This window comes from Rhinatrema bivittatum, chromosome 2 (genome assembly GCF_901001135.1).
Source record: "Rhinatrema bivittatum chromosome 2, aRhiBiv1.1, whole genome shotgun sequence".
In the NCBI taxonomy this organism is placed as follows: domain Eukaryota; kingdom Metazoa; phylum Chordata; class Amphibia; order Gymnophiona; family Rhinatrematidae; genus Rhinatrema; species Rhinatrema bivittatum.
In genome coordinates this window covers 287,455,339-287,481,933 of record NC_042616.1, presented here as the reverse complement: position 1 = coordinate 287,481,933, position 26,595 = coordinate 287,455,339, and the positions used below count along the sequence as shown (strand labels likewise).

The following is a 26,595-nucleotide window of genomic DNA, read 5'->3' as shown; positions in this document are numbered from 1 at the left end:
AAAGTTTCTTGTATCTGAATTTAGTAATTCTTTCCCTTCCATCCCCCAGCAGGGTCAACTGGAGCAGACTGATGATTTGATGCATCACACTTAAAGCAATTGCCTCAGAATGTTACAACAAAGGCCTACACTGAACCTGGGAACATTTTCTCTTGCAAATATATAAAAGTGCCTGAGCATGCACGCCTTACCTTAGAACAAATACAAGAGCAGGCCAAGGACATAGCCCAGGGACAGGCAGATCCAATTTCACTAGTGTTCACTTGCAAACCAATTCCACCCTCCCCCTTCTGTCCCTCAAATATTTTCCTCACTTGCAATCCATTTTCCAGCTTTCTTCCCAGCTCATGTCTGAAGGCTGGAATGATCCAGACTCTTCCCTAAGAAAATCATTCACTTCATTACATGCATTTTTTTCAGGTTAGCGATACTGTTACAGCACATTAGCCAATTAAATAGAGTGTGACAAGGCTTATAGATTTCCCTGCCTTGAAGAGTGGCTGGGCCATTCATACTAGTCTGAAGTTAATCAATAGACCTGCTAGCTCAATGTAACAGCATCTCAGCCTATTTTCTTCAGGCCTGATTAATACCTTGCCTTCATGTGCAGTACGTTCTTTTCTCGTTTCAGCCCTGGTATCAGATGTGCAAATGTTGCCAGTTTTGCCTCTGCAAATATAATTCCTGAGAAAACGTTCCTAAAATGCATAAGAACATCCAGTAGTGTTTCTAAGGTATTTTGAACAACGTAATGTAGAATTCTTAAGTAGTTTGCTAAGTTCTGTGGAATTTTCTGTGAGATTCAAACATATTTTGCAGAACTTTAATTGGCTTGTGCAGGATTTTTTGCCCCAGTATGGTTTAGGTCAAGTTCAACAAATTTTGGGGGCATATGCAAATTTCTTGCAATCCACAAGTTTCACAAATATTTCCTTATCACATGTAAAAAAAAAAAAAAAAAAAAAAAAAAAAAAAAAAGAGGCACTCTAGCGTTAAACCTGATTTAGAAAACTTGAACCTTGGGGGACAGGGCAAGATAGATTTCCAATGTAGAGGTGAAATCATGGAACCATGTCAGGAATGAACCTGTCCATGACAGGAACTGGAACCCCAGCTCTGCTTCCTCTGACTGTCTAGCCATGGAGGGAGGGGGAGGGGGGAGGCAGGAGACCTACAACAAAAGCACAAGTGATGTTTCTTGCCTTTGCCAGTTATCATGCCGTTCTTGGCAAGAAAAATGCACTGGCATGCACCACAGAGATGGATGGATTTATACTCTGAAATTCTAGTTTGCAGGACATGAGAACCGTCCCAGATGAAAGGCATAAAAACCTAAACTATTTTAACCTCAGGGTTACCGTTAGTCGTCCTTATGTTCATGTCACTTAGAGAAAATTGAACAGATGTTCTAGTTTCAGTGCAGCATATATCAATCATGAGTCACTATATATGTCAATCCATCAGGAATGATGAGCCACACGTTACTGTACGTGCCTGCAAATCTCTTCAGGAGTGATATCAAACATGTAACCAAAATCTAAGGATCAAATATGCCAGTTATAAAACCACACACATTTCATTAGTTTTTATGATCAGATGAGGCAGTAAGAATGCATATCTAGTTCTGTGGAGAACCAAATCTGCTTGCTGACTGTTTTATGCTTGTTTTATTGACCTTGCATTTTTCTCCTAGTCCCTTGAGTTTCCTGCTCAAAAGGAACCAGGGCAGGGATTTGGCACCATCCAGGGACTTTTCCTCTATTTTAGCTTGCCTTCCAACTATTTATTTATTTATTTATTTATTTTTTAGGTTTTACTCACACCATTTCATTAGTAGCTCAAGGCAAATTACATTCAGATACACCAGGTATTTCCCTGTCTTCAGAGGGCTTATAAACGAAGGGCCCTACTTACTAATCAATTTTCCCAGGAGTCCAAGATGGCCACCGTATAGGGTGAACGCAAACAACCTCGCACCGTGAAATTTCGGAATTAGCCTTGCGCGCGTCCCGGGGCTTGCGCACGCTGCCGAGCCTATGCAAAATAGGCTCGGTGTGCGCGGGGGGGGGGTTTAAAGGGTTACGCGCATAACTTATGCGCGTAACCCTTTTAAAATCTACCCCTAAGGTTTTAACTTCGGAATCCACAGTGAAAGAAATTGAATTGAAAGTCACGAGGGTTGAAGAGGTCCAGAATAATCTTGCTAAATCTGAGAGTATCTATTTCAATAAAATGGAAAATCTGGAGAATGAGATAAGAAGAGCAAATTTGAGAATTTTAAATTTCCCAAGGTTGAAAACGGTTTCCCTGCATGATCTATTCAAAAGTTATCTTATGAATGTTTCCTGAAGAAGGGATTCCTGCTATTTCCAAAATATATTTCATACCTATATTCAAAGAAAAGAAGGAAGACCAGCAACAAGAAGTGCTAGAAATATCTTTGAATGTATCAGCATTACTGGATTTAACCCTAGAGTCGGTCAGAGAGACTAGATCTACTCTTCTGGTTTCATTCGTGTTCACTACAGAAAGAGATTCAGTATTAACATTTTTCCTCCATAATCAAGCTTATAACTTTCACTGACAGAGTCTGGATATATCTGGACATTACAAAGAACACTCAAGAAAGGAGGAAAAAATTCTTATTGATGAGAAATGAAGTGTTATCAGGGGGGGAGGCGCAAACTTTATTCTACATTTTCCATGTAAATGCATTGTAATTTACTAGAATTCAAGATATATTTTCCTTGATCCTCTTCAATTACGTGCTTATCTGGATTCACATTCCTGAAAGAATATTCCTTGGGGGTTCGGCATTTAGAAGTTAAAAAACCATGGGTTCCACTTTATACTGCAATGTTACATTGTGTGGGAATAATTTACTTGTTATGATTGCTCGCTGTATCTTGGACTCCCCAATTTCCTATTATTTTCAGATATGTGTACAATTTCTGAAGAAAATGTTATTTTCTGTCTGTGATTATTTGATTTATCTGATTTTCTGAGAACATTGAGTTCTGGAAGAAATGTGAAAACTTCAATAAAAATAATAGAAAAAAAAAGAAAAAGTAAAAGAGGATTTGAAACCTGCCTGCTGCTCTAACCACTAGGCTGCTTCCTCCCCACTTTAGTCCGATCTCTACGGTAAGATTCCCTGGCAGGTGCCATGCACCAGTGATCCTTCCAGAACCCTAAACTTATCAGTCACTAGGTGTCATCATTGTGGACCATGACTTCCTCTTGCCCCAGGGTCTATGAATACCTCCAAATCAACCTCCATCTACCGTCCACCTCAACCTCCATCTACCATCCACCTGGTCAAGATGATGAGACAGACAGCGAAATGCTAAGAGAAATTAGGGAAGCTAACCAAAGTTCAAGCCCTATCCCATCGTCAAGAACTCCATTCTTATAATCTCATTCTTACCAGATACACCTCATACAATTTATTCAACACAGGGCATAGTCAAACAGAGTTACAACAATAGATCTATTAGAAAGCTGCCTATCCAATAAAACACAGTGAAAGACGGCAGAATGCTGGAGCTTGTGCTTCAGTCCCTGTCAGTATCAGCGTGGTCTGCTCTTATGTGTAAATGCCAGGCTGTACCTCTGGACACTGCAATGTCCTGTGACAGTTCTTACCGGATTGGTAAACTGGTACAGGTGGATCTCTGCAGCCAAGGTGCTACGCTCCTTAGTGTCAAAAGCATATCCTCTCCCCTGAGCTTTTCAGCTGCTCTCTTAAATTGTTCAAGGTGGGTTCTATGAAAAAAAAGGACACTCCAAGGAAGGCAGGATCTTCAATGGAATGTAAAAGCCTGTTCCTCTCTCTCCTGCCTCTCTAACTTTAAGATAGTTGGGTATATTTGATGGTGCGACTGTGCTGCTGAATAATCTGCCAAAGTTAGCCAGATAAATTAATCCAGCTAATTTTGTAAGATGGTCAGTGGCTGAATATTTCCCCCTACAATCCATAATATACAGTCACAAAATACATTTCATAAAAAAAAATTCTTAAATTCAAAATATAATAAATATATAAAATACAATAATAAAATCCCTGACCTGCAGTTAGATTTTATTCCCTACTCTTACTGGAGATTACTCCAGATTCATCTTACAATTATACTTAATAAACACAAAAAAATCATATCTAGAAATTACTTAAATCTAAATACTTCCAACTCTAAACAACTCCAAGCCCAGTGCAGTGCATAAACCACTCTCCTCCATACTCCCAAAACCTCCTAATAGAAGATCTTCCTGCCACCCGAGCCCCAATTCATCCCTAATGAGTTCAAACTTCTGTTAGCGGCTTTGCTAAATTAGTATTGGAAAACATGAGGGGGCAAAAGAGAGAAGAAAACAGAGAGCAGTCTGAGGTGATGACATTTTAAAAAATGCTCAAATTCTAGAAACATGGGTGAAACAAAGAGGAAAGCTGAACACAGAGAGAACTGGTGCACCATGGCTGCCAACTTTCATACTAAACAAGACACTTGATGACCAAATACCTCCTGCTTGCCACTTGTCACAGCATGCCAGGCTGGACAGACTTCTGTCTGACCCAGTTTGGGAGTTATGTTGTTCTTAATTTTTTCCTGGGGCAGACTGTGGGAAAATATTGGCCTGGGGGATGTTTCTCCATACTGGCCCATGGGTACCCAATTTCACACACAATATAATTTACATATATATGCACACACATACTTTAAAATTAATAAGCTTAAAAGACATTTCCCAGTCCCACGCTCCAAACCTGCGAATTGCGCAGTTCTACAATTAGGCAAGACCTGAGGCCAGGCATGGAACAAAATTGTAAGGCCGGTTCCCTCAACCCTCTACATTCCCAGAGGAGTGGCAGATAGTGTCAGTTATAATATTTCCAGGAATCTGGCGACCCAGCCACACTCTCAGGAACCCTACTATCTATCTCCCATGTTTTCCCAGCATCTGTGCATCGGGGAAGTGGGAGATGGGTGAATGATGGGGGATATGTGTGTGGTGCCCTAGGTGATCCTTACAGCCTTGTTCCCTCTCCTCCAGCCCTTCCCACACACAATTAAAAATTATGCATTAATAACAGAGCTTACATGAAAAAGGACACGAAAGTACAGTCTTCTGAGGAAAAACATCACTTACAAAAACGTGTATATATTTACATGTACTACTTAGGTATCAGCCAAAAAAATGCTTCAAAAAAGACACTTGGAATTCATATGGTATTAGGCCTACTGTAATACATTTTAGGTGTGGGCTTGACCCTTAGACAGCCATAAGTAAATTGAATTACAATATATTAAACCTCCTATACCAAAACAGCGCTAATTGTCAGACTTCAAACACTAACAGTGTTGCCTTCTTATGAAAAAGGCAATACCTCAAATATTACACCAGGCCCTAAAACACCAATACACCTGCTATTAGGAAACGGAACAAGCCAATCTGCTATAAATCCCTACACATTAGCAGAATAGTTTTCCTCAGTCACATGCAGAACGCAGACAGATCTTCACCAAATACAGACTAATAAGAGAAGAAGAAGCATAAAGAGAAACCTGCAGAAAAAACCTGAAAAGGAAACTGCAACAAGACAGACATTGTATGTAGTACAACAATGGAAAAACTGAAACATTACCATTCCTCACAAAACATTAACCAATAAAATCAAGAAATATAAAACAATCATAACAGTAAAATCATATTAATAAAAAGAATAAATATTTTTAAAACAGGTGATAAACAGAACATCTAATAAACATTTTTAAAAATTTCCTAAACACCAAGAAAATATTTCAAAATTGCAGACCCATCAAATAACACCCAATAATTAAAACTAATAAAGATTAAATATATTCCTCACTCTCCATACCTGGGAACTTTTGGTTTCCATTCATCCTGAGATTGTCATGGATTTGGCGGGGGGGCGGAGGGGGGGGGGAGAGAGAGAGACCCACAAACTATCTCCTCTCTCTCATAAGCACATACTCTAATGTGGATATGCTCTCTCTCACACACGCTCCTTTCCTCTCACTCTTACATGCATGCTCTCTTGCATTCCCTCCCTCCCTCCCTCTCCAACTCACATGCATGTTCTCTCAAGCACCTCCTCCCTCTCCTAATCACACGCATGCTGTCTCTCTTATGCACTCCCTCCTACTCACATACATGCTCTCCCTCAAGCACTATCACCTAGAGATGTGAATCGGATGACGGAATCGGTTCCGGTATCATGGACCCGTGGGAAATTTTGTTTCCCGTGGTCTGGACAGTTTTTTTTCCGACTGTGCAGAGCCGAACCTCCCCCCCCCCACCCCGACCCTTTAGATCTAATCATTTACAATCCCCCACCCTCCCAACCCCCCATAAAATGTGCCTAAAGTCCCTGGTGGTCCAGTGGGGGTCCCGGGAGCGATCTCCCGCTCTCGGGCCGTCAGCTGCCAGTAAACAAAATGGTGCCGGTGGCTCTTTGCCCTTACCATGTGACAGGGGCTATTGGTGCCATTGGCCGGCCCCTGTCACATGGTAGGAGCAATGGATGGCCCGTGCCATTTTTTAAGATGGCACCGAGCCATCCCTATCATCACTCTCTCCTACTCACAAATATGGCACTCTCTCATGCACTCCATTCTCTCTTATACACACACCCACACATATGCTGTCTCACTCATACACACACTCACACCAGGGTCTCTCTCTCACCTTCCTTCCTTCCTTCCACTACTAGCTGGATGGGATTTATCTTTGGCTATGAGCCCTCTCTCTCTCTCTCTCCTCCCTTACTTTGGCTGTGATGGCCCCACCAGGCCTTTCCCTCTCTTCTATCACTGGTGCTGTGTGCCCCCAGTAACGCCAGGTCTAATTCTGACTTCTCACCCGCACCCTCTTTCCCTTTCCTCCTCCTTCCACTCATCTAATGTTCTTCCTCTTCCTAGGTTGTCTTTCTGCTGGGGGGAGGAGAAAGCCCCGCTGGCGCACGGATTTTCTTTCTTTATTTATTTATCGGGTTTTATATACCGTCATTCAGATTCATAATTATAAATCTATCATAACGGTTTACAACAAATATGAAGGTTACAATGTTAATGGGGATAAGCAGGGTTTCAAAAAAGATTCAAACTGTTGGTAAACATAGGTGTATCAAATGTTAGTTATTTAGAGATCTGTTTACGTTTAACTTCTTAGTTATAGTCCATAGTTGTGATAAGTTCATTTATTCATTTAATCTTCAGGCTGAAGTGGAGGGTGAAGTTGTTGTGTTGTTCATTGGGTGAGTTGGTATGCTTTGTTGAACAACCATGTTTTTAGATCTTTTTTGAAGGTTTTTAGGTTTTCTTGAGTTCTGAGTTCAGTTGGGAGGGAGTTCCAGAGTTTTGGGCTACCTAGAGATATTGCTCTCTTTTGGGTTGAGGTGAGTTGATTGGAACGCATAGGTGGTGTTTTTAGAAGTCCCTTGTTTGCTGATCTGAGGTTTCTATTGGGGTATATAGTTTTATAGTTGAGCTTAGCCAATTTTCTTGTCTTTTATATACAATTTTATGAAGGATGGATAGTACTTTGTATTCAAATCCTGAATCTTATTGGAAGCCAGTGTAGTGAAATCAGTATCGGAGTGATGTGGTCGTGTTTTTTGGATTCAGTGAGGATTCTTGCAGCTGCGTTCTGTAGGATCTGTAGTGGGCGAATAGTGTTTAGAGGTAAGTTGAAAAGGAGTGAGTTACAGTAATCTATGTTGGAGAAAATTAGTAATTGAAGGACTGATCTGAAGTCATTATTGGAGAGAAAAGATTTTAAATGACGGAGAGTAAGTAGTTTATGATATCTGTCTGATTTTTTTTGTGATATGGTTTTTAAAAGAGAGTTCTCTGTCAATTATTACTCTGAGGTTTCGGGCATGATTGATTGGAGATATGACTGAATTTTGGTTCATTAGATTGAGTGGTGGTATTTGAGGAGAGTTGTTCTTTCTGTCTAATAAAATAATTTCAGTCTTGTCGAAGTTGAGGATGAGTTTTAAGTTGGTTAGTATTTCCTTTATGTTGTTTAGGTAAGTTGTTGTTAATTTGTATGTTTATTCTAGTGATTTTTTTATTGGGATTAATATTTGAATATCATCAGCATAGATGAAGTGTGTCAGATTGAGATTTGATAGGAAGTGGCATAATGGAAGCAGATAGATGTTAAAGAGCGTCGCTGACAGAGTGGATCCCTGGGGAACTCCAGTGTTTAGATTGATTTTCTTTGAGAGGGAATCATTGAGTAGCACTTGGTAGGATCTTTGTGATAGGTAAGTGGCGAACCATTGTAGGGTTGTTTCTTTAGCTCCAATTTCGGAAAGACGGTCAATTAAGATGGAGTGGTTTACTGTATCAAAGGCTGCAGAAAGGTCAAGTAGGATTAGAAGGTAGCTGTGGCCTATTTCAAAACCTTTGAGTATGTTTTCTCCCTCCACTCACCCCTCATATTCCCTCCCTCACATTCACTCCCTTCCCACCTTCCCTTTCAATCACTCCCCTCCCTTCATTTAGGATTCATATTCCATACCTTCTGCCTTCTTTTCCCTTCCTTGTTCAATCCACTCTTCAACATTCTCTCAACCCTCTCATTCACTCCCTTTACCTCGCTTCCTTACTTTCTCTCTCATCTGGTCATGGTGCCCTCCTTTCCTGGGTCTTCTTTCGCTGGCGGGGCCTGGCCTTCCCATCAGTGGCTCTTCTCCAGGCTGGGCCTAACTCTTTTCTTTTGCTGGCGGGACCTGGCTGTCCCATCAGCGGCTCTTCTTTGGAGCAGACCCACTGCTCATTTTGCTGGCGGAACCTGGCCTCCCCACCAGCGCTGAGCGCCTCTGGTGTGGGATGCACTCTTTCTGCCTCACCGGCACACCCACGTATCACGCCTCGCTTCCTGAAGGGGTATTTTTTTTTTGGGGGGGGGGGGGGCGTTGCTGCTGTGCAGTTATCCTGCTTGTGCAGCAGGGCTCGTCATCGCAACACAGCCACGTGGTGCCCTCAATGCGAGCAGAAGCAGAGAAGACCACATGATCCGCTAGACCTGCTCACCAGGGGGGTATTATAATAAGTTATTTGAACTTATTTTCTTACCTGTAATATTGTAAGGGCCTGACTTTTGTGCTAATTGCATCGTTTCAGTCCAAAAGTACAAACTATAAGCTGTGGAAGAGGCATCAATGTGCCAGGCTTACCTGACTTCAGATCCCAGGGGTCGGTGGGACTAGACATTGGCGGGATGGTCAGTGGGGAGGCCCCGCAGTTGGATTCCACCAGTTCTCCTTGAATGTGAACCTGAGAGGCGTTGCTCGGCCTCAGGGCTGCCTTGAGAGGGGCGAGATGGTTGAACTGCACTCTTGATAAGCAGCCAGTGAAGCCTGGTGTATTGTATTTATGTATTTCCTGATCAATCTTTCCTGTTTCTGTGAGAGGGGAAGAGAGAAAAACAGCAGAGCAATTAACTGCATAAAAAGAAAAAAAGCTATGCTGTTCAATACGTGCGTCTCGATTACCCACTTCAGGCACTCCGCTAGACTTCTCTGCATTGCGGTACAATCCAACCCAGCAATTCTTCAAGTCCCCTCATGCTCAAGAGCTCTAAAAAGTTATTGTGATAAAATCAGCAGTAATTAACCAAGTCTCCAACTGCCGACCCTCCTACCCCGCTCTCCCACTCCTCCACACGTACACTTTTCTTTCCAGAAGAGAGAGAAGTGCAACAAGAAATAAATCTCTTACTAGGCACTACCACTCCTCATCACTTCTCCAAGCCTTTTCTCTTCCCTTGCCTTTTTCTTTTTTTTTCGCTACTGAAATATCTAAATGATACCATCTTGCAACTGAACAATGCTGCGGCAAAAGAAACAGAGAAAGAGGAGATCTAGAAAAAAAAAAAAGCACCAGAAGAGAAATGCCAGAACAAGCAGAGCAACTGGAGGATGACAGAATGATGAGCGATAAGAGTGCAACCCAGGAGAAGAGCCCATATAAGACAAGACAAGCAGCAGACTCAAGAAGGAAAGTGAGTAAGAGAGCAGGAGACGGAAGGACTGATAGATAAGTTCCTGGACTGTATGGAGATGGAGAGGTGTGATGGAGTCCGGAAGAGGAAAAGATTTCCTCAGATAAACCTGACATCCAAAGTACATTGCATTATCAGTAAAATCAACCAGGCCATAACCTATGTAAAAGGAACATCAATGGATATGGCAGAAGTAAGTTGTATACAATGCTGTGCAGCGAAAATTAACCAGAAAATGTTATCAACAAGCACACAAGACCAAAAGAAAACAGAAGAAGAAATGCCCTCCTTGGAAACTGCCTATAAAGGGAAAAGTTAAATCACTATGTGCAGAGGTGGCACTGGTAGAACAGTTCAAAAGATCCAAGAACCAAACATTTTATGAGAAACCCCCCAAAACATCAGGCTGGAGCACCCCGCAGTTAACATAAGTTCTCATATTCATATGCTCAAACCTGCAACAGAAGCACAAACCAGAAGAGGAGAAAAGAAACAGGAGACCCCAAAATAAAACATATAAAGGTGAATTTTAAAAAGATGTGCATGTAAAAATGAGCAATTATGCATGACAAATGGCATATATGTGAGAACCGTGTTTCCCTGAAAATAAGCCCTAGCTTGAGTTTTCAGGATTTTTGGAGTGGGCTTGAAATATAAGCCTTACTCCAAAAATAAGCCCTAGTTATAATTTCAACGAGGCTGTGTCTGTTATCAGCTCTTTGCTTCGCCACTGGCCAGTGGGGCCCTGCTTGCTCCCCTGTTATGCACTGCGGCGGGGTGCGCTAGACAGCGTGCACCTGTGCATGACAAGCTCTGATACACAAGTGGATGCGTGGTTGCACCTCCCGCCGGTAACAGCTGTGTTGTGGTTGGCCGTTGGGCTCGCTCGGTGGGTGGTGCTTCCTACCGAGGTTCCTTAGCTGATCTCTCACAGCTTAAGCAAGCACCACTCACCATTGGACTCGGCGCCTAATCCGCACGCAGCAGCCATGATTCTCCACGTAGTAGAGTACCATGCATGTGCGACATGTGACCGTTCGCTTCAGTCCTAATTGAATCTGATTGGTGAATGAAGGAGGAGGCGGGCTTAGCCTTGTCCTCATTCACCAATCTCTGCTGCTCATACTGCTCCTGGCTGTTTTTTGTTCAAGAATAAATGTGTGATTGTTGTTCATGGAAAACAAATAAGACATCCCCTGAAAATAAGCCCCAACCTTTTTTTCCGGAGCTAAAAATAATATAAGACCCTCTCTTATTTTCAGAGAAACACGGTATATGCTATTTTAGAAACCTCAAGATACATGCCTAAAATCAGGGTCCGCCAGTTAATTTGCGTGATTAAAAAAATGGGCAGGCCAGGGGTTTTCGGGGGCTGGGCAAACATTTGCACAAGTTGCTATTTTATGAGCAATTTACACACGTTAATTTTGCAGCTTACTCAAGTATATTTACTTCTGCTCAATATCTGGAATAAGTGATCATAAAAGTCTTAAAATTGAAATAGTGTCTGAGTGGGAAATCTGGGTGAAATTGGGGGGGGGGGGGGGTGGGCTTCAGGCTGAAGAACCAGGAAGGTTTCAGCAACCTGCAAACTAGACAATCTGGTAGACTAGTTAGTAAAACTGGTAATTTTATTGCTGCACATGTGAGAAAATCTCCCAACTTAATGTAGGTAAAAGTCCACTTATGGGGGGTAAATGTGTCTAAAACATGCATGTTAAATCTGAACGTGTATCACTTTAAAATTAGATGTAAAAATGCATGGGTATAACAAGCATGCACACTTATCCTGCTAAGTAGCAGCTTTGTTGCATTTAGACAGATAAGTTCTGAGTTATTTAGCTAAATAGCAACTCTTAGCTGGACAAATTCCAATTCAATCCAGCTAAGTAGGAACAAAGCCACTATTTAGCCAGATAAGTCTTTACTTATCTAGATAAGTCAGATAGCCAGATAAGTCTAAAAAATCCTACTTATCTATCTGATCTAGCTGGATAAGTAATGCTTTGAAGACTTATCTGGCTATCTAACTAAGCCTGAAGTAGCATTTTAAGACTTAACTGGCTAAATAGCAGCTTTGCCACTTCTTAACCAGATAAGTCCAAAAATGTATTTATGCATTTTTTACATGTGTGCCAATGTTCCCAGATATATTTATGCGTATTTGATAATCCGTGTATATTGTATACATGCAAGTTATAAAATACCGGAGCAGTTTTGTGTGTGCCCATATATACGGTGCATTTGGAAAGTATTCAGACCCTTTCCCTTAATTTGTTGTTACAACCTTTATCTAAAATGGATAATATGCATTTTTTATTTGGGTACTATAGATATTTTCCTATCCCCAGAGGGCTTACAATCTAATTACTGGATTTATCAAATTGCTGAGAGAGAGAGAGAGAGAGAGAGAGAGAGAGAGAGAGAGAGAGAGAGAGAGAGAGAGAGAGAGAGAGAGAGAGAGAGAGAGTGTGACTGTATTCACAAGGCCCTTCTAGTAGTAAGCTATTTATATCTCTTTAGGAGGCCCACCTAGTAACTCGAGGCGAGGTTTAGGTAGTAGTGTAGGGGTTAAGGGCCACTTTTACATGCAGAGTGAGTCGTACGAACAGAATAGTATACTCTTGTGAAGATTTGATATCCTTCAGAGTGAGGAAACTCACACAACAATGAGATTTGTACAAAATTCTCTCAACCAGCTTGATGGACTCTCTACCTGGGTAACATCAAGCTAGGTTGCGAGAACATGAGCTGTGGTGGAGCTTATTCTACCATGGCCCGAAGACAACAGGAGGCTCACAGGGTCATAGTGGAGCTCATCTCACCACAGCCAGATGACAATAGAAGGCCATGTGTGTATGTGTGAGTGAGTGAAAGCCTGTGTGTGATTGTGCAAGAGCCTATGCGCTTGTGTGCCTTTGAGAACCTATATGCCACATATAGGCTCTCACAGGCATATACACACACAAAATGTATCTGTGAGGAAGAGAAAGTTTGTGTATGTGAGAGAGAGGAGAGTGTGAGAAAATGAATGTGTTATTGTGTGTGTGTCGGAGAAGAAAACATTTGTGCGGCCCTACCTCACCCAATCCACAACAATCTCAGGATGACTGGAAATCGGAAGATACCAGATATGGAGAGAGCAGGAGATTTTTATTTATTTATTTAAAATCTTTTCTATACCGTCGCTAAGTTATATACCATCGCAACGGTTTACATGTAGGCACATATTTAATGTAGGTAAAAGTGTACTATAGTACATTCTAACAGGTGCCGTCAAAGGTTCGGTTACAATATATCATTAGACAAAATAATTTTTAGAGAAGTGGGTCATGAACGAGTGTACTGAAAGTACTTTTACGGGTAAATTTATCATACATAGTGTTATCAATATGCTAGTTGTGATGTGGGGTTCATAGACTATTCTACTGTATTGTCCTAAGTACTGTGTGTCGGTGCTTATCTGCTTATTCCTGAATAATTTCTATTCTCCCGTCTCCTTGTAAAATGCCTGTTTAAAAAGCCATGTTTTTAAACTTTTCTTAAATGCCTTGAGATCACTTTGTAATCTGATCTCTGGAGGCATTGTGTTCCAAATTGTGGGTCCTGCTAATGATAAGGCCCTTTCCCTCACTTGGGTTAGTCTTGCTGTTTTAACTGAAGGGATGGTTAGGAGTGCTTTATTTGCTGATCGAAGATTTCTGTGTGGGACGTGTACCCGTAATGCTGTGTTTAGCCAGTCTGATTTCTCATCATGAATTAGTTTATGGATGGTACATAGGGTTTTGTATTTAATTCTGTGTTCAATCGGTAACCAATGTAGTTCCGCTAGGGTTTCGGTTATGTGGTCCCTCCTCCTTTTTCCGGTTAGTATTCTAGCTGCTGTGTTCTGAAGTATTTGAAGTGGTCTTAACGTAGTATTTGGTAGTCCTAGCAGCAGGGCATTACAGTAATCCGTGCTGGAGAAAATTAGTGCCTGTAGAATTGTTCGGAAATCATTTTGAGTTAGTAGTGGTTTTAGTTTTCTGAGTACCATGAGTTTTGCGTATCCTTCCTTTACTTTTAGTGATATGTGATGTTTTAGATTGATTTCAGGGTCCATTATTATTCAAAGGTTACGTACTTTTCCAGCTAGTTCAATTTTCTGGTTGTTTTTGAGGATTATTGAGGTTTGGCTGATTTCAGTATTTTTCCGTTCTAGGTGTAGAAATTCTGTTTTATCAATATTAATAACAAGTTCCATTTGTGTCAGTAGTTGTTTTATAATGCTTAGGTACATGTTAGCTAGATTTAATGTTTTCTCTATTGTGTCATCTATAGGTAGAAATAGTTGGATATCGTCAGCATAAATGTAATGTATAATTCCTAGTCCTGCCAGTAAGTGGCATAATATGTAATTACACAAAGGGTACTTGAATACAACTCTCTATAATCTTGTCATAAAATTACACAAATATTAGAGAGCCAAAATGAATGTATCAAACATACAAAATTTATTTAAACACACCACCCATATATAAACCTGTATAGACAATAAAAACTAAGCTAGCACACTCACACATACACACCCACAAAATAAAAAATATGTCTTTTTGAGATACAACATACAAGTATAATCTCTTACTGCTAATGCACAAATATTAGAGAGCCAAAATGAATGTAAGTAAGTGGCATAATGGCAGCATGTATATGTTAAAAAGGGTCGCAGACAGGGCTGATCCCTGCGGAACCCCTGTTTTGAGATTGACTTTTTCTGATAATGTGTTATTGATCTGAACTTGGAAAAACCTGTTTTTTAGATATGAGCTGAACCAGTTTAATGTTTTGCCTTGTAGTCCGATTTCTTCTAGTCTATTTAGTAGTATTTTGTGGTTAACTGTGTCGAAGGCTGCCGATAGGTCGAGCATTATTACAATATAGTGTTTACCGCTATCAAAGCCTCTTAGAATGTTATCTGTTAGAGAGAGGAGCAATGTCTCAGTGCTATAGTGTTTTCGAAATCCGTGTTGCGATGGATACAGTATGTTATTGTCATCTAGGTGTTCAGCTAGCTGTTTCTGTACTGTTTTCTCAATTAGTTTAGCTAATAAGGGAAGATTTGATACTGGCCTGTAGTTGTTCAGGATAAGGGGATCACTGTTTTTTTTCTTAATGATTGGTTTTATCATTGCTCCTTTCAGTATATCTGGCATTGTTCCTTCTTCAAGGGATAGGTTTATGATTTTAGTCAGTGTATGGGTGACTGTGTTAGCTGATTTCTTAAGTTCAATAGTTGGTATTGCGTCAATTTTGTGTGGGGCGGGGTTTACATTTTTTAGCATTTGTTCCACTTCCATTTCAGATATCTCAGTGAATGATGTCCGTTGGTTGACATCTCTTTTTTGCATTTTGATTTCTTGGTTGGCAGCGTTTGGAAGTTTATCTCTTAATTTAGTAATTTTGTTTTAATAATTGGGTATAATTTGATGTTTCTGCTCTTTCAAAATATTTAATTTTTTTTTTGCGGGGAATAGAACATTTTTTAATTATTGGGATTTTTTATTCATCAGATGTTTTGAAATATTTTATTGGTGTTTGGGAAATTTTGGATATTCTATTAACTGGTTCAAAATATTTATTCTTTTTATGAATATGATTTTACTAATATGATAGATGCTTTATGTTTCTTTTTTGCTGGGGTTTTGGTCGGCACCACAGCAGTGCATGTAAATGTAATATGCATGTTGTAAGTGTTATTTTTCGCTCAAAAAGCTGTACTTTTGAATGTTTCTTTTCATGTAAAATTGGTTATAAATGCATAATTTAATTGTGTGTGTCTGTAAAGAGTGTGGGAATGTATGTGTGTGTGTGTGTATGTGTATGTGTATGGGGGGGAATCACGTGTGTACAAAGCTGAAAAGTTTGCCTAGGGTACCTAATACCTTCCCTATCCGTGAGTTCTGGAATGTGTGTGTGTGTGTATTGAAAGAGGAAGTTAAAATTTATTTGACAGGCCTGGGACAGACACTGAATGAATCGGGGGGGGGGGGGGGGGCGGGGCAGGAGGGCAAGCACAGTAATTTTTCGCATAGGGCAGCAAAAAAGCAAGCACCAGCCCTGCTCAAGGACATTCACAGATTTGTCCAAAAGCCACTCGTGCATTGCCTACTGGAAGGTAATCGTTGCTCCAGTCTGAGGACCAGAGCAGATTTTCATTAGGATTCTCTCTGTACTTTGCTCCGTTCATCTTTCCCTCGATCCTGACTAGTCTCCCAGTTTCTGCAGTTGAAAAACATTCCCACAGCATGATGCTGCCACCACCATGCTTCACCATAGGGATGGTATTTTCTAGGTAATGAGCAGTGATGAGTGCCTGGTTTCCTTCAGAAATGACGCTTGGCATTCAGGCCAAAAAGTTCAATCTTGGTGTCATCAGACCAAAGAATCTTGCTTCTCACACTCTGAGAGTACTTTAAATGCCTTTTGGCAAACTCCAGGTAGGCTGTCATTTGCCTTTTACTGAGGAGTGGTTTCTTCTGGCCACTATACCATAGAGACCTGATTGCTGGAGTGATGCAGAGATGGGAGAACTGGAATGACGCCCCAACATCCTCTTAACAAAGTTGGCAAAGGAGAGAGTTTTAGAAGGAGACCTTTTCCTTTCCTGTGGGGGTGAGGGATCCAAGGGGAGACCCGTTAACCCATACTGATTCAAAACATCCTCAGATGCATATCCGTAACCGCAGGAATACTCCAATTCTGATCCCAACTGGTAAATCTGGATCTGAATTTCACCTAGCTATCAGACAAGGCCTCAGAGTAAGCTGCACTTGTCTATTGGGAACTAGATTCAGATGAACTCCTGCACCTCAGAGAAGCTTCCTCTCCCAATGAACTGACGGTTATCACTGGTGAGTCAGTAACCGATGTTGATTCCCCTCCAGGAACCAGCAGCAGGGCCATTCTATCAGATGTTAGAAAGGACTTGGTATGGGCTGGGCATCCATTTGCAGGGACACCGATACTGTCAATACCAGGGCACCAATGCTCTGCATTTTATGATCTAGGGCCTCCTAGATTTTCTTATCCAGCTCCTCCTCAAAATGTGCTGATGCCAACATAGCCTGAGAAGCTAGAGAAGAGGCCATTTCTTCTTGGAAATACCAGAGGTATATTAGTGACCGACACCTGAACTCTTGGAGGTTGCTGCAATTCCCAGACTACATGAAGAATATTCTCATCCCCATGAGAATATTTGGAGCATTCAAATCTGCTGCTAGAATGTCCCTGCTTCTAGTGCTTTGTATTGATGGAGGCTGATGCCGATGCTTCTAGGGCATCAACTGATGTATGTTACCGGAGTTCCACAATGCTGGAACCAAACAGGCTAAACCCTTCACACTCGTCAGGTGGGAGAATACAAGAAATAGGAGACAGATAATGGTCTGACCCATGTTTCTTTCTGGCGCTTAATGTCGAGGAATTTCGATGCCCTCACGATGCTGCTGCACTTCCATTGGATGGTGTAGCTCCTGGATCCAATGATGTTGATGGGTTGGACTTACATATCCCAAAGTACTTCTTGAGGATGAGCCAGGATCAATGTCCCCTAGGGATATGGTCAAGTAAATGGGACAACTCCAGACATCCTGACTGGCCATCAGGCAGACAATAAATCTATCATGGGGATCCATGACAAACTGTTGCGTTGGAGGTGGATTCTTGAGCTGAGGTAGGGTTGACGCAACCCATAGGCAAGGGCCCACAGGTCCCCCACTGTCAGCCGGTGGGGTGAGCTGAAGCTAGAGGCCACTGGAGCTTCACCTATACTTGCCCACGTTCCCCTCGGGTTGAGCCTTTGGATGCTGAGGCCGGCAGGACTTAGGCAGGCCTCGAAATAAGATAATGAAGGTAGATAGTTCAGCCCAGAGACAGCAGCCAGCAGGTGGCGTACGTCTGTCCAAGACGGGTTACGGAACTGGAACTCAAGTACCAGGGAACAAGGAGCGACTGAAGGTGCTTGAGCAAAGAAATGCCAAAGCCTTGAAAGTCCACGTCCAGAGGATAGAGGCAGTGGTGTCACTGTCGAGCTTGGATGGAAGCTGTGATGAGCAACGTAGAACTCTGGACAAGAAAGAGTCTATAGCAAGGTTGTCTGTAGCAATGGTCAGGGTGCGGAGAAGGCAGGCGTGGTCAGGCATAGCAATGGTCAAGGCATGGAGAAGGCAGACGAGGTCAGACGTAGCAGAGGTCAGGCTTGGAGAAGGCAGGCGAGGTCAGACATAGCAGAGGACAGGCTTGGAGATAATCACAAGGCAAAGCAAGGTCAAAGTCCGTGAAGTCAATCCGAAGCAAGGAGCAGGGTAGGAACGAAGAGACAGGAACCAGGAAAAACGAGGAATCAGGAACACAAGGCTGAGACGAATCTCTAGGGGCAATGAGCACTCGATCAACAGAGAACCGAGGAGACCTGTTGCAAAGGCAACACTTAGGAGCACTGCCCGAGCTTAAGTATGCTGAGAGTGATGACATCAGCATCCGGATCCGGGGCCAGGTTCCCACTGTGGGCCCTTTAAAAGCATCAGAGTTGCACGCGCACACGCCTAAGAGGGGGCGCAGCGCCGTCGGTGGCATCTCTCCGCGGAGCAAGCGGAGAGGCCTGCTTAGAGAAGGAATCCTGGCTGGAGGTCCCGGGCAGCATGGCGGGGGCCCGAGGTCGGAGCCAGCAGCCGACTGCTGCCAGTGACGGAGAACTGAGTGCTGAGGTCTGTCTGGGAAGGTGAGAAGGCCGCGCCGCGGGCCTCCCACGGGCAGCAAGCATAACACAAACATGACCCTCTCACACAGGAGGCACTTCTTGAAGCTGCTAGTTTTCTTATCCATTTGGGAATCTTGCACACTGACAGGCCTTGTGGTGCCCCACCTACTCACACAGGTTTCCATGGTAACAGGAGGCCTGTGTAGGAGGCGGCAGCATGGCATCACAGGGCCTGTCAGCGAGCAAGGGCTTGCAGGTCCAACAATGAAGCTTCTTAATGAATTTTCTGCTGTGGTGGGGCTGGACCACTCTGAAGGGACAGAGGCAGAGGTAAAAGGGGGATGCTGAGAGAGGGGAGAATCTGGGCAGGGGCAATGGAGGGGAGGTCTCCTCAGGACTTTGATAATTATTGGGGAAGGGGGAAAGGACCCCTTACTCCACCCTCTGATTATAGAGGGGACCTGGGAGACCCCCCTCTCTCATCCCATTGCCTAAGGTCATTACGGGTTTAAATCCGTCCCTGAAACACTACAGAGAAAACCAAAACATCTGCGTGGGGAGCACTTTTTAAAACCAGACTACTATATCAATGGCCTTATGATTAGGATAATTATAGGAAAATTTTAAAACAATCCAGGAATAAAAGACAAAGTTAAAAAGATCAGACACTTCAGAACTGACAAAAAAGAACTCAAAATCTAGATTTCTAAAGCCATTATAAGCCATAAAATTATTCTGCCTGTCACCTTCTAACCACCCATCAAATCCCCTCCCCCCCAACTCCCTTCCCTTTCACACTATCATTAGACTGCTTTTTATGAATCACTTGTATTTTCTGGTAATGTCATCTTTTACATGTTCTGTTCTGACCTGAGGAAGGGAGTAAAGTGCCTGAAAGCCAGGCAAGAAATGTATTCAGTTAATCCAATAAAAATTCATCACATTTTTTTGTTAACCTTCATTTCTGTCTTATTTTGTGATCTGGTCCCAATAAATTGCTCCCTGACAGTGTTCAAGCAGGCCTGCCAGATCCAATGTTTTGGCAACTGCAAAAAAACAAGCATGAATGAAACTGATCAATCTAACCATTGCTTGGGCAGGACACAAGCGTCCTAACAGCCCCTTATTGTTGCGCTTGGAGGTGGACCCTTGTCCTGGAGCAGTGGAGAACGGCTCCCTGGTAGGGACCAGAGAGCACCTGCCCCCAGGGGGTGGAGCACAGGAGGAGACAGGCTAGGATGAGCTTCACCACTGGAAGCCTGAGGTCCCCCCCGGGTGGAGCCCGTAGGGACCCGGGGCGCTTGGACTTAGGTGGGCCTCGCAGGGTCTCCCGGAGAGGTAGTAGAGAGGCGTGCCAATGAACAGCAAGGGAGCATGGTCGGACACTAGGCTGTAGGTCTGGAGGAACAAGGAAGGCCAGAACAGCGTAGGCGATGACAAGGCAAGGGACAAAGCCAGAATCAGGAGACGTAGTCAATGGCAGCCGGGGTCAGAATCCGAGGATCAGTCAACAAAGCAGAGGTCAGGTTCCAGAGGTCAGATGAGGTCACAAGGCAGGCAGAGGTCAGGATCCAGGCAGTGAACAGAATGGTCAAGGTGCAGGCCGAGGTCAGTACCAGAGAGACAGTCCGAGGGTACTACCTGGGGAGACAGGACAGGCAGACGCTGGAACAGAAGGACGCTGGAACAAGACTGTGAACGTGGAGGCAAACTAATACACTTACAGTGCCGACCCGATTGCCAAGGCAAGGAAGTGCAGGCAGGGACTTCCTTTTCGTACGTTCAATCAGGGCGCACCACAGAGCTAGGATCCGCCCCTGGCCCTACAAGAGGTCCGGCGGTCCGTGCGCATGCGCGTAGGGGCATGGCCAATGCCACTGGGGATGCCGAACTCCAGCGTGAGGCCTGGTGCACAGTGGAAGGCCCGGCGACCGCTGCCGGGCTGACGCCGAGGCCTGGAGGAGCTTGCGGCTGCCGCTGGGGAGGCCGACCCGTGACTTGCAGAGGAGCTAGCGAGGTGAGCAGGCCCGTGCGCGGGCCGGGCGCAGAAGGGGCGCACAACACTTATTATATGAGGCATCCCATAGTTTGACCATCAAATTTCCTGTCGCTTTTCATTTAGGATAGAAACTTGCTCATTTTTCAATCAAAATGCTGGCAACCCTAGCCATGCCCATATCAGACCAGTAAACCACTGAATGTACAGGAGATAGCAGCGTTAAAGTATTTTTATTACATTCAGAATATTAATCTTTAAAATATATAGAGACATTTTATACCCCGACAGCTTGCAGCTTCAGCCATCCTAAAAACAAACAAAGGTTTGGACTCCTGCTGGATCATGATTATCTTTTTATTTAAATAAGCAGCGATTTCAGGAATGCATCCTTTCAGATTCAGGCAAAACTCGCCTGTTGTTTTCCTAAGACCATGTTTAGCGTATGAAGTCCTCTATGAAAGGCTTCAGACATGACTTTGTGGCAATGAGGAGTAATTAATGTGAAGCTTTTAACTGCCCATTCCCATTGGAAGTGAGCATGTATGCAATCAAGGGAGAGTCTAGAAAGGCACTTCCTCCACCTAACAGAGAAAAGAAATTAAAATGAAAATGAAGTATATTTCAATGACTGTGCAAAGCACTAGAAAGGTGTAGCCTCTTTTTTTTTTTTTTGCAGAGACCATCCGGACATTGAGACACCCCACCCCACACAAGGAACCTTGCCCATCCTTCAGGGGCTGGAGTCAATCTCCTCAACACTGCTTCCCCAAGGGTAGTGGCTGGCTTTCCGCCTTCCTTGGGATAACATACATTGCTTCTGCAGCTCGCCCCCGATTTTAGCCTGCCCTGCAGCACTCTGACATGAGGCACAGGGGGCCAGGCCCCACACGTGTTTCTCATATTGTGCCTCATTTATGGCATTCTCTGTTCAGATAAATGTTAAGTCGTGTTGGATCTCTACAGCACTTTTCATTTCACTTGGATCCAAATACACTTTCCAATGCAATATATGCCTGAAGCAGAAGCAGGCAGGCGGCCACCTTCTTATGCACAATCTGGCCATCGATTTCGGTGCCTGAACTACACGAGGCTTTCCAAGGTGGGAGGGGGAAGGAACAAAGCGGCTTCTGTTATTCTCCGTTTGTGGTAAATGGAGGCACAAGAGAAAAAGTGATCTGGCTAAGCTTTGGGTGGTGGGTGGGGGAGGAGGAAGACAGGATGTGAATTTATTTATTTATTTATTTATTTAGCATTTGTTTATATACCGAGGTACAGCTGACAATGCCTTCACTCCGGTTTACATTACAACGAACCAGTTACATTTGAATTCATAACATTAAAACAGATTGAAACAGAGTATTAACTTAGTAAAAAGTTAAAAAGTACATTGAACATTAGATAAGAATGTATGCAGTGCTTGAAGTTGACAGTTGAAGCCGTTAATGAGAGAGAAGGTTTCTGCAAGTCGGGCGAGAGTCAGTCATTGTAAGACTGTGAGAGTAGCCATTCTTTAAGTTCCTTTTTGAAGGATTTAAGATTTTCTTGTGAATTGAGGTGTAGAGGTAAAGAGTTCCATAATTTTGGGCCGACTATAGAGATGGCTCTATTTCTGGTGGAGGAAAGTTTGGCTTGTGGTAATGAAGGGACATCCAGCTGAATTTTATATGTAGATCTTGTTGTACGTGATGATTTATGCAGATGTATAATATTGTCCAGGGCAGTGAAGTCTGCTTTGTGAATTGTCTTATGTAGAATTGTGATGACTTTGTACTCTATTCTTTTTTTAACAGGAAGCCACTGTAAGTTGTGGAGTACTGGGGATATATGGTCGGAATTTCTTTTACCAGTTAGGACTCTGGCAGCTGCATTTTGGAGTAACTGCAGTGGTCTTAAGGTTGCATTGGGAAGGCCAATTAGAAGGGAGTTGCAGTAGTCAATACTGGAGAAGATGAGGGTTTGAAGAACGGTTCTGAAATCCCGGGGGTGAAGCAGCGGTTTAAGGTGTTTGAGTGTTTCATGATCATTTAGAGCTCTTCTGGTTTCTATTCCTCTAATCTATAACTGCTTAGTCAGTTTATGGCTCACCTTACTCTCCATCTGGCTTCACAGGGCCTCTGCTATGGTTCTTCTATGTCACAAAAACTATTAAAACGGTACACCTGACTGCACATATAACTTGAAGCAGACTCCGTATTTAAGACAACAGAAAGGAGCATGTGAAGATGGCTCCTTAAGGCCTATCATTGGAAAACTCGCAAGCTGCACTGTGGCACTCTGTCCTGTGGCTCATTCCCCTAACAGGATCCTAAAAAACCTGCAACCATCTCTAGGGTATATGCCCCCCAAAATCTGATAAAAACCATCAAAATGTATTTTAACAAATTAACAGGGTCATTCATCAAAATGCATTACAGCCCTAACACCCACGATAACACCATAACGCAGACGTTATTTATTGTATTGCACGCTGATCATGCAAATTTCTGAAATCTATTTGTGAGTGCATTTTGGGAGGAGTTTGGGCGGAGTAAACGAAAATGAGAAGTACTAATGCTGTGTGTGATAGCACAATGCATACATTATGCATGCTATCATGGGATATAACACTGGAAATAACTACACCTTTTATCCTAGTGTTATGCCTGTGATAGCTAGGTGTTGCGCCTGAAATGGGATTTTTTGCAAATCCTGTTTTGGGCAGGAAGAGAGGAAAGAGAGAGAAGTGGAGTGGAGTAGAGTATAGAGAGAGAGAGCCTCTAGGGTGGCACACGTATTAGTCACCTATTTATACCACTATAGGAGGGTCATCTAGTAACTTGAGGTGAAGTTTTAGTGGTAGTCTAGGGTTTGGGGGCCAGATTTACATGCACAGTCAGAGGTACGAACAGCACAGTACACATCAGTGAGGATTTGATGTGATTTGGAATGAGGAAAAGTACACAATGATGAGATTTGTATAATGTACTCTTGCCCTAGTTTGATAGCACCCAGGTAGAGAGTGCATCAAGCTAGTTTGAGAGTACAATGTACAAATCTCATCTTTGTGTACCTTTTCTCACTCCAAATCACATCAAATCTTCACTGATGTCTACTGTGCTGTTCGTACCTCTGACTGTGCATGTAAAACTGCCCCCCAAAACCTAGACCACCACCAAAACCTCATCTCGAGTTACTAGATGACCCTCCTATAGTGGTATAAATAGGTGACTAATATGAGAGCCTTATAAAGGAGTCTCCCTGTCTGTCTCTGAGCCTATCTGGGCACTTCACAAGCTGTGAAGTAAAAATATTGTGGGCACAGTAACTAAAATATATTCCTATATATGACCCCTCCCCCTTTTAAAATTATTATAATTTTTTTTTTTATCAAGGGCATTATTCATGCAAAATTTTTAGCATTTTGATGAATCTACGGGTTAGCTTTTGTAGTGTTCCTAAAGGCCCCTCTCTCTTTTCTTACACAGGAAAAGGAGGCTTCCCCGTCATGGGAACTGCACTTTAAAGAGAAACAATAAATTAACATAATTATGTAAGGATCCTGTTAGTCCCCTATTAATACTAGGAGCAGGAATATATCATTAATCTATGGGGAGAAACAGGTTGGTGTTTGTTGGGTTTGCAGCTCCCTCGTGTGGCAGCTGGCAATGGTAGTGACACCAATGCTTTTCTAAAGAAATCACCATTTTGCTCGTGTGGATCCTTTTGCTTTCAAGGAGACAGCATGCCCTAAGCTGTGCTCTCATTTTTGTAAGCCTTAACTTTAAGCTCCATGGAGACTTCTGTGTGGCTGAGAGTTTCTATCCACCCTCTCATGTCACCTTTAATATATTTAAGTTTGACGTTCCAAATCCTTTTTGATTCAACTAAGCTGTTTTGAGTTTTCTCTTCTAACAAATGGAAGAGCTCCCATTCTCGCAAGTGGAACTTGAGATGAGCAGAATCTAAGGAGAGGATGACTTCCAGACATCCTGAGAGAAAGAAGAAGGAGAGAGAAGAGAGAAGGAGAGAAGTTGGACCACATCAGCGGCCCATGAATATCTACCGAGGATGAGGAGAAGGAGAAAAAGATTATCACCCTTGATACTACAAGAGGAGGTAGGAGATAAAAGACTTTAAACACTTTAAACGTACAGCTTCATACTTTGGGAGGGAAGTATCCCAACTTGCCCTGAATCCAATGGGAGGGAAGAAATCAAGAAATTAGAACTATTTAAATTGGAGAGAAACTTCTGAACTTAAGAAAGACTTTAAGAAGTCACAAACTTACTAAACTTATTTGGTACCATCTTGAAAATGAAATACACAGCGCTAAAGATTTTAAACTGATCATTGCACCTTATCAGTAAGAGAAATGCTGGAAATCACCAAACAACTTGCATGTGTCTCACTGAATAGTGACTTTAATATGATATGTGCTGTGATTATCAGTGCTGTGTGCAAGAAATATGGGGAAACGGAAAGAGCAATGTGAGTGGGTCTGAAAGGAAACTCTCTCCCCAAGTGGGAAACTTTGGAATATACTGTAACCATTATGGCACAAGGACAGCCTTCCTACTAACACAGAAGTGTGAGATATAGCCTCTGGAACTGTTATCCAGGTGTTATCATTACAGGGGTTACAATTATAGGACGGTTCAGAAAGATTTGGTACAGTGATTTATCATATAGTACCATATGACCATATATCAAAGATTTCCTGCTATGCAAGTAAACAATAACGGGTAGATTTTTAAAACATTGCACGCATGGAAAATGGGGGTTACACGCATGGCTGGGCCTTGTGCTCGCTGTGCGCATCTTCAAAGGGGCCCAGCCACATGCGTAACTCCCGTTACGTGCAGAAGTACCCGGCCAAATGAAAGGGGCGGTCTAGGGGGGGGGAGGAGCGGGGCTGGAGGCGGCCGGTAAGCAGTAAGCAACAAAATAAAAACTAAAAAAGGTAGGCCAAAGGGTTTAGAGGGTGGGGAGGCAAGGGGAAGGGTAAGGGAGGTTAGGTAGGGGGGTAGGGAAGTTCCCTCCCAGTCCGCTCCTTAATTGGAAAAGGGACCATTGCTTCATCACAAGTAAATGAAAAATGTACCCCCTGCGCATTTGTGCGCGTCCCTCGTATTTAAAATAGCCACATCCAGGTGTGCACGCCCGGAAGCACGCGCACATGGACGCACGCACGTAAGTTTAAAATCTACCCCTGAGAAAGCAGCTTTTACAATGGGTAATCACAGCACAATACACTGTAATGCCGGCAGAATGCCAAAAGAGATCTGCACATTTTGATTTGGTGCAATGAAGCAAGAGCAGCTCTTTAAAGCGAATCACAAATGTATTACACATTAGTGCAAAAAGAAAAGGCACAGCTTATAACCTGTTGACTTTTAGTCCCAAGAATCCAAGCAGACTAACATGCCAACCACACAATTTTATTCAAAAAGCAAAGAGCTTAGAAAAAAAAATTGACAGCTAAAAAGACTTCATTTGCCAGCTTCAGTGAATAAGAATTTGTGTAGCGCGACCTACTGGGCCTCTACTAAAAGGAGCAGGCCAAGTGATTAAGTAGGTAAATTAAAGCTCCCCAATGTGGGAGGCAACAATGGTAGAGTCCCTAGTGTATAAAATCCAGTATGGATTTTCATTTAGTCCTTATGGGTGGTAGGATGTTTCCATTCCTTTTAGGGAAGGACCTTTAGGCCTCATGGAAGGAGGCCTGGAACTGAAAAAGAAGAAAGGGCACCTTTTTCTCCAACTATAATGATGGCAAGTTTTGCCCCTTTTGATTTTGGGTGAAGGAAGCTTTTATCCACGCTTCCTTCCTCACATTTTAGTTTTATTT

General features: G+C 42.8%; 1 protein-coding gene across 1 annotated transcript in view; it reads right to left on the bottom strand.

Annotated features, from left to right (window-relative positions):
- CNTNAP2 (contactin associated protein like 2) overlaps nucleotides 1-26,595 on the bottom strand; it is a 2,918,762-nt gene that overhangs the window by 67,119 nt on the left and 2,825,048 nt on the right. The window contains exon 21 of the mRNA XM_029589581.1: nucleotides 9,206-9,433. Within this exon, the coding sequence (XP_029445441.1) occupies nucleotides 9,206-9,433 (228 nt within the window). The remainder of the gene's footprint in view (nucleotides 1-9,205; nucleotides 9,434-26,595) is intronic.